Source organism: Microtus ochrogaster, chromosome 8 (assembly GCF_000317375.1).
Source record: "Microtus ochrogaster isolate Prairie Vole_2 chromosome 8, MicOch1.0, whole genome shotgun sequence".
NCBI lineage: Eukaryota > Metazoa > Chordata > Mammalia > Rodentia > Cricetidae > Microtus > Microtus ochrogaster.
Window position 1 is genome coordinate 32,344,608 of NC_022015.1, and position 8,033 is coordinate 32,352,640.

The following is an 8,033-nucleotide window of genomic DNA, read 5'->3' on the forward strand; positions in this document are numbered from 1 at the left end:
CACACCAACAAAACACCTGGATGTTAGTCCATGAGGAGAACGGGCACACCGGAAGAGCACCTGCATTAGCTCTGAATGATACTCCTGTTTGAGTTCTTGCTAGACAGGTCCTTGGTGTGTGTTCTCATGAGAGAAGCATGCGCTGTTAGCAGAGTGGCCCAAGCTGGGGCCAGTGCGTGGAACCTACAAGGAATATCTGCCTACCTAGCGCATGCCCCTGGCGCTGCTGCTGTGACCAGGTGGGGCCATCCTGGCCTGACCCTCTGAGGTGACCACTCTTCATCTATACTCCAGTCACACAGACTGTTAGGATCTCAGGAGACAACAGCGCCCATTGCTTCCCTGGCCATGGTGGATGTGTTATAATGTAATTATCATTATCCATATTCCCAAGTACAACAAGTTAGGACCCGAGTCAAATGTCCAGGCATGAATGAAACAAAGGAGCCCTTCCAGGTGGTGGTGACCCATGAAGTTGTCGATATGCACGGCCTTAGGCAAAGCTCGTGGGGGCTATCCTTGGGCACATGTTCTTGAAGTTGCAAAGCACCCTGGTTTTCAGGGAAAGTCAAAGCCTGTGCCACACACACCACAGCTGGCAGAGGCAGTGCTTGGGAACTTACAATAAGATTAGGAAGGATGCTTCCTGCCCAGCCTGGGTCGGGTCAGAATTTGTCAGTGCTGGCCCACATCTGATAGTTCCTATGCAGATCTTCTCATCACTTCCTCTTCCCTTTAAGTCTTTGCTGGTATTATACAAGAAACACTTCAGTCATACTTTATTTTTTAAAATTTTATTGCAGTGGAAAAAGCTATAGTATCCTTTGATCCCTGCCAGTCAGCCAGCTATCCTTCTAGAGTTGTTCTTGTGATTTGTATGAGGCTTCAGCTTCCATGTCCCATGCCCCTAAGCCAGCTGTTCAGGACCCTGAGACTTTCAGGGTTGTTTAGGATTTTCTTTGATGAGCTCTTAATCCCCTTTCTGAAGCAGTCATAGCAGGGTTGAGGTCCTTCCTGGGTGAATCTGGTGGGCTCTTTGCGATGCCTGCACTTTCAGATATACACAGTGCCCTTATGCCCTAAGTGTCTGTGGTACATGGGCTGTGCTCTCTCTGGCCGTGGTGCTGGTTGTAGCTTTGGCTGATGCTCAGGTGGACTCGTTACTGCTATGGTTCTGTGGCTGTGCTGACATCTACTGTGTATGGTTAGCATCTTGTGTTTGCTGGCTTTCAGTTTGTAGCTGCCTGTCAGACACTGCTCATTATCTGTCTGTCTGTCTGTGTCTGTCTGTCTGTCTGTCTGTCTGTCTGTCTGTCTACCTACCTACCTATCAACAGTGTTTCTTTGTGTAACAGCTCTGACTGTCCTGGAACTCATTTTGTAGACAAGGCTAGCCTCGAAATCAGACATCTGCCTGCCTTTTCCTTCTGAGTGCTGAGATTAAAGACCAGGAGCTGCTCTTTTTAACCAGAGACCTTCAGTGGAGCAGACTAGCCTGCTGGGTAGGTGTGACCCTTCAGAGTACCACCCATCTACTGTGTTCCTCCTTCTCCTGGACCTTTCCCCCTGAGTCTGACCTTGCTGTGTCCATTGTTCTGTCATGTGGAAGATAGCACTAGCCCTCTTTCAGGTGATATCTAAAGTTATCTTGTGGCCGCAGCATGGCCTGATCTACCTTCCTCTATTGTTCATTGTCCTCTCTGTCCTGGTGAGCTTATCTTTTCTTCTGGAGTGTTTGGCAGAGTCTAAACTCCTTCCAAGTACTGCCCATGGTGTCTGAGGAGGGATTTCTATGCCTGGTGCCATGCCATGCCTGACTTAATTAGTGAGGTTTTTCTTGTTAGCCTGTAGCTCCTTCCCTTGCAGCCTATAGGGGTGGGGGAGGTCTTCATGTAGCTGTTCATCTTAGATCCTTCTCTCTTGAAGATCATAGGTAGATCCTCTTTTGTAGGATCATAGTTGAGCCTTGAGTTCCAGTCATCCAAATACTGACCTTTGTGTTAATAATAGCTGTTTGCTTAGACAACAATAAAAACTCATTTAGAAAGGGAAAATGTTACTTAGAAGTTAGATGAAGACATGAGGAGAGGTGTTGTGTAACTCTGTTCATAGAGTGAAAGTTGTGACTTTTGGGGACATTCCTTCTGATTGGACCAAAAAGAAGAGCAGAAAAGCCAGCAAGTGCCTGCTCACAAGGGACCTAGGGTGTTCAGGCTTTGAACAGGAGGCTGTTAAAGTGGTTTCCATCAGCTTTCACCAGCTGAGTTGAAGACTGCTAGCATTGGTGTTAATTCATCTTTAATAGAAAGCAGGGGCGTCACCATGGATACCAGCATCCATGTCTGAGTGTCATGTTCCTCCACCTTCACTCTAGTTTAATAGAACTAAGTAGTAACATCCCGAGGAGTTCTAGGAAGCTGGACTCAGCTGAGGAGGAGCTCATCCTTCACCCCCATTTCATTTATTTATTTATTTACTTACTTACTTATTTATTTACTTATTTATTATGTATGCAGTATTCTATCTGTGTATATGCCTGCAGGCCAGAAGAGGGCACCAGACCTCATTACAGATAGTTGTGAGCCACCATGTGGTTGCTGGGAATTGAACTCAGGACCTTTGGAAGAGGAGGCAGTGCTCTTAACCACTGAGCCATCTCTCCAGCCCCTTCACCCCCATTTCTTGTGCAACACTATGTGTCAGGAATGCAGTGATAAAACCACAGCGTGACAGAGAGCTTCAGGTGGGGCACTGTGCCCCTGAACTGCAGTACTACCCTCTTTGAGGAAAGCGTGCATTGTCGGTAGGCCACAACTGGGATAGGTGGCTTCTGGGGGCTGCAGGGATGGGAGAGATCAGCTTGTGGCTGTTATCTTTGAGAGGAAAGGCTTTTGTCCACTGGTGGCCACTGTGAAGACATGTGACATGGTCTTCATCATGTGCTAAAGCTGGTCCTGGGCCCTGGGGGAGTTCCCTGTTGTAATGACTATATCTCTGAGATCCAGTCACTCCCTTCTGGTGCTGTCCTGGAGCACCTGCCCCGAGGCTGCGCAGCAGCTGCTGGACTTGATGCCTCACAGCTTCTACAATTGCACCACTTCTTATGATGCTCATATTGAAGCAATGTGGAACGGGACCTGGAGTGCAGGGAAATGCAGAGGCTGCAGGGCCATGGGTGGGGTGCTCATTGCACCCAAATTGCATCTAAATCTTTGGCTCTAGGCACACTGGCTTCCAGCCCTGCTTGTGAGTTTTTCTGCTACCACCTCGGCCCTGTGGTGACAATAACCCCAACTTAGTGGTTCTTTCTCTGAATCCTGCCTTATAGCCCTTCCTTTCCACTATGCTAGTTCCTCAATGGCTGCTGGGGCTCAGCCTCCCTTCAGTGATCTCCCCTCCCTGCTGCTGCCCGTGCTGTGCTCCAGGAGGGCAGAACCAAGTGCCTCAGCACCTTCCTATCCAGGAGATGCTTGAGCTTCCTGTGTTGTAGTGCCCATACTGGTGGATGTAGGCCTATACTGCTGTCTGGACACACTTAACTGTACCGCTCTTTGGCTAAAATGTTTAGGACTCAATGTATTTGTGGTGGAGGAGGTCAGTTAAATCAGAATCCTTGCTGGTAACTTCAACAATGTGCTAGGCACCTTCATGGGGCGGGGGGACGACCCAGGTAGGGTTTGTGAGCTATAGACAAGTTCAGGCCATGCCACTCAATGCCCATGAGATCATGGATGTTTTTCTGTCATACACCAGCTCCTCCCCTGCTGTGAATTAGACAATAGGGCAATGCCTTGTAGGGCTAAAGAGAACACAAGATGTGCATATCTGGTGCTTCAGACATGAGACATGTACTGGAGTGAGCTTGGAAGCCAGCTTGGTGATTCCTGGTAAGAATGGGACTGGGCATAGTAACTCCATACATCCATGGCCACATGCCAGCACATGGGCAGTGCTCTCACGCTAACTTAAGCTGACACTCACATCCTCATGCATGGTGTGTGCACATGAGAACATGCTGTCACACACATGGTTGCCAGGACTCTTAACTCTCAGCAGGTATGCATTAGCAGTGTTGATGTAATGAGGTTGTGGCTTGTGCTGAGGGGTTTCTAGATAGATGTTCTCTTGCCCACAAGTATTACTTTGTTGTAATTAGAGAAAGATGCCTCTAGGTTACTGAAAAGGGTTCTCAGAAATTCTGAATCATTGCTAAGGAAAGAGGCTAGAAATAAACTGTTGGAAGCATAAAGGGGGCAACTCATAGAATCTGTTAAGAACTTGAGGGCACAGATGTGTGGCTTTTGCCCTGCTGTCTGGGGATGCTCTGGCTGTGGAGATAGCATGTGACATGTGCCATGTTACTTTGCTGTGGTTTTGTACTCTAACTCTGTGCTTTCTCCCTAGGTCATGCACACACACAAGCCTCACTTCATGGCCTTGCACTGCCAAGAATTCGGAGGGAAAAACTACGAAGCCTCCATGTCTCACGTGGACAAGTTTGTCAAGTAAGTCTCAGCTGGAGCCTGTGGACTGGGGGTAGGTCTTTGAATGGGATGTGGTCTTGAATGCCACTCTTTGAAACTCATCTGTGGGCCGTGTTGAGGCAGGTACAATTTTCCCCAGAGGTGTGGCTCAGAGTCTGGCAGCTGCTTGCCTCCAAAGAGTAAGCACCTGTGCTGCTAGGCTAGAAGGATAGATCTTGAGGACCCCTTAGAGCACCTCGGGTGGATGGATGCTAGTCAGCCTGCTGCAGTGGATGATGGGTGATGGGTGATGGGCAAGGACTGAGTTTCTACAGCAGCTTCAGTGCTTTGAATGCCTGGGAGGGTACCATTATGTCATCCAGGCAGGAGGCACTGTACATGTGGAACCAGTGCAATGTGCTCTGTGGCTCTTTAGAGGGCAGAAGCATCTGGGCTCAGCCCAGGAAGAAGGGCAGTGGGGTCTCTTGAGGTAGCTCTGTGAATGGACACAGAGGGAACAGGAGCAAGTAGGCCCCCAACCCTGAGTTCCAGGTTTGGAACTGGGACCCTTCTTCCTCTTTTGTGACTTTTGGACCCAGCTCAGAAGCCCCTGTTTGCCCTCAGACACCACTGTACCCATTCTGCCTTTTTTGGTCTTCTATAGGCATCCTAACGATGATCAGAAAGGTGACTAGGGATGAAGAGGGACAGTTAGAATTTAGGGAGTCCTGGACAGTTTTCAGTGGGGAAATGACGTTCTGAAAGGACTGCAGAACCACGTCAAGGTCGCTTTGGGGTCACGTGTTGTTCCTGCTGTGTGGCTTTGAAAGAAGTCGGCTAGGCCACAGCTTTGACCGTGGGGAATGTTAAAGAAGAAATGTCCATGTGGTGTTCCTGGGACCTGCCCTCTGGTGGAACAGATTGACACGGACACAGCTGGGTCCTGAATTTGTAGCTTTGCCTCAGTTTCCTGGCATGCACCGAAGGTGCTACCCACCCTGTGGGTCTCTAGTGTTCCCTCATACCTGGCCCTGCTGCTGCCTCTGAGAGAGAAACAGAGAGATAGACAGAGAGAGACAGAGACAGAAAGAGAGACAGAGACAGAGAGACTGCATATGTGTGTTTGTATGTGTGTAAGCCGGGGAGGTGCACATGTCACAGAGCTCATGTGGAGGTCAGAGGATAACTTTTTGGAGTCAATTTTTCCCACTTTTATGTGAGTTCTAGGAATCAAATTCAGGTTTCCAGAATTGTACAATAAGTGCTATTACCCACTGAGCCATCTTACTGGCCCTTGTTGCCACTTTTTCTTGCCCCTTTACTCTTGTTTGCACTTGGCCTACACTTGACAAGAAAAGAGAAATGCTCCTTCAGTGCTCAAATGCCCCTGCTGGTGACAGCCCGGTACCGCAAGGTCCCTGTGTGTAGCAAGATCCTCAGCCAGCCTGTTCACAGAGGATGTCTCCCTGGCAATGTGTGCTGCAGTCCCACCACTCAAGCTCTTGGATCCTGATCAGGTGTCAGAAACCCCGCTCATTTCTCCCAAGCAGTCTATAACTTCAAGGCAGTTTTAATGAAGTGTTAAAAGCATCTCCCCAACACTCTGTAAGCAGATACTGGTCGCATGGAAAAGCATAGTGTGGAGCACAGCTGAAGCCGTCCAGAGGGAAATCCGTGCTCGGTTAGCCAGAGCACCAGCTCCGGTTGCAGCAGCGAAATAGCAAGGATAGGCAGAGACATGCTGGGTGGAATGTCTGAGCAGACTGCACCTCCCCCTGATCCTGGTGCATGGCCTGCAGGCCGAGAAGTGCCACATCCTGTGTCCGGAAGATCCTGCGTCACAACGTCTCACGTGGCTACCCTGCCTCAGAATGAATTCGGTTGCTGTAAAGTAGCACTTGGAGATGGGGATGCATCAGAGTAGCTTTGTGGCTTTGAGATAGGGAGGGTTTCTTTTAGAAAATGCAGCTTAGAAAATAGGCTTCACATGTTTTTCATGAAGAGCCATATTGTTACAGATATTCTGAACAAAAGAAGAGCTAAATTACCTTATGAAAAACATCTGCAGCACACGCCACTGACTGAAATCAGTGTTTCTGCTGAGAAATGCACACTGATAAGGAAAAGAAAAGCTTGTGGCCTGAGCAGCCGAGCATCTGAAGGGAGAGGTGCGGTGGGCGCTGAGCCCTGGGCACCTGCAGGCCAGTGACCTTCCGAGAGGGAGGTTCCACCACTACTGTCTCTTCAGTGTGCTGTGTGTGGCAGCAGTGTGTGCCTTCTTGCTCTGGCTTTAAAGAGCAGCCGTCCTTTGAGAAGCTGGGGGCTGCCAGGTACCTTCCTGTGCATTTCCTGCACAGTCCCCATTGCTCTTGGCTGACTTTAGCTTTTACCTGGACCATCTTCCTTAGCTATAGAGCTTTCTGTACTGTTTATTCCGTACAAGTCAGCTGCTGCTGATTCTCCCAGCCTTTGTTTGTTTGAACAAGGCCATTGTTCTCATTTTTAAAAGCTGCGTTTATTGGGAATGAATGGGAGCTTGTCAGTTCCCTCACTACTTCAAGGACGCCGTGTCATTGTCTTCTGTGTTTCATTGTTCCTGACCAGAGCCCAGCCCTTGTGTCCATCTTCATCTTCTTGTGTATAATGTGCTTTCCTGGCGGCTCGCTTTCGTCTACATGCAGCTGCTTTGTCGCAGCTCAGTGTGCTGTGCTCTGGTTTAATATTGTTTATTCTGACCTGTGTGTCTGTAGGTTTGACCAAGTTTGGAGAAAATTAGTCCTCTGTTTCTGCAGGTGCTGCTTTTTGCGCCCCCTTCCCTTTCCCTTAGACTCAGTGTTGCCCAGAGAGGCTCCGCTATCCCACATGGAGTGGGAGCCCCTACTGCACTGCTTTCAGGGTGCTTGCCCTCAGTCCGTCCTATGAAACCCTGGTTCTCGTTTGTCAGCACCAGAAGCTCCTTTCTTCTGTACGTTCCTATTTGCCGTTAGGTCTCTGATCTTATTTATATTCACCATTTTAAGATTCTTTCAGGGGCTGAAGAGATGGCTCAGTGGTTAAGAGCACTGACTGCTCTTCCAGAGGTCCTGAGTTCAATTCCCAGCAACCACATGGTGGCTCACAGCCATCTATAATGAGACCTGGCGCCCCCTTCTGGCTTGTGGGCACACATGGAAGGAATGCTGCACACATGAATAAATAAATAAATAAATAAATAAATATTTTTTAAAAAGATTCTTTCAGCTAATGCCGTTACTTTTGTTTTTCTGAGTCTAGATCTGTTGGTAGCTTATTTTAAAGAATTTTTGACACCAGTTTGTTGTTTTTTTTCCATGTGAGGTAAATTTTTAATCACATATCTGTGTGTGTATGTGGGGGGGGCACTAGTATTCCAATGGCATGTGTGTGGAGGTCAGACAAGAACTTGCAGGCATCGGTTCTCTTCTTCCATCTTGTATGTCTTGGGGGTTGAACTCAAGGCATCATCCCACATCCCGCCAGGCAGTTTAGATGGGATTCCAGATGTGCCTGGTGTTCAGGGTCGGTGCCCAGTCATTTCTATCCCGATTCCTT

General features: G+C 48.6%; 1 protein-coding gene across 2 annotated transcripts in view; it reads left to right on the forward strand.

Moving 5' to 3' along the window:
• The window catches only part of Inpp5a (inositol polyphosphate-5-phosphatase A), a 200,437-nt gene that overhangs the window by 84,906 nt on the left and 107,498 nt on the right, over positions 1-8,033 (forward strand). For both annotated transcript variants that reach the window (XM_026781193.1, XM_005351446.2), the window contains exon 3: positions 4,405-4,505. In XM_026781193.1, the coding sequence (XP_026636994.1) occupies positions 4,405-4,505 (101 nt within the window). The remainder of the gene's footprint in view (positions 1-4,404; positions 4,506-8,033) is intronic.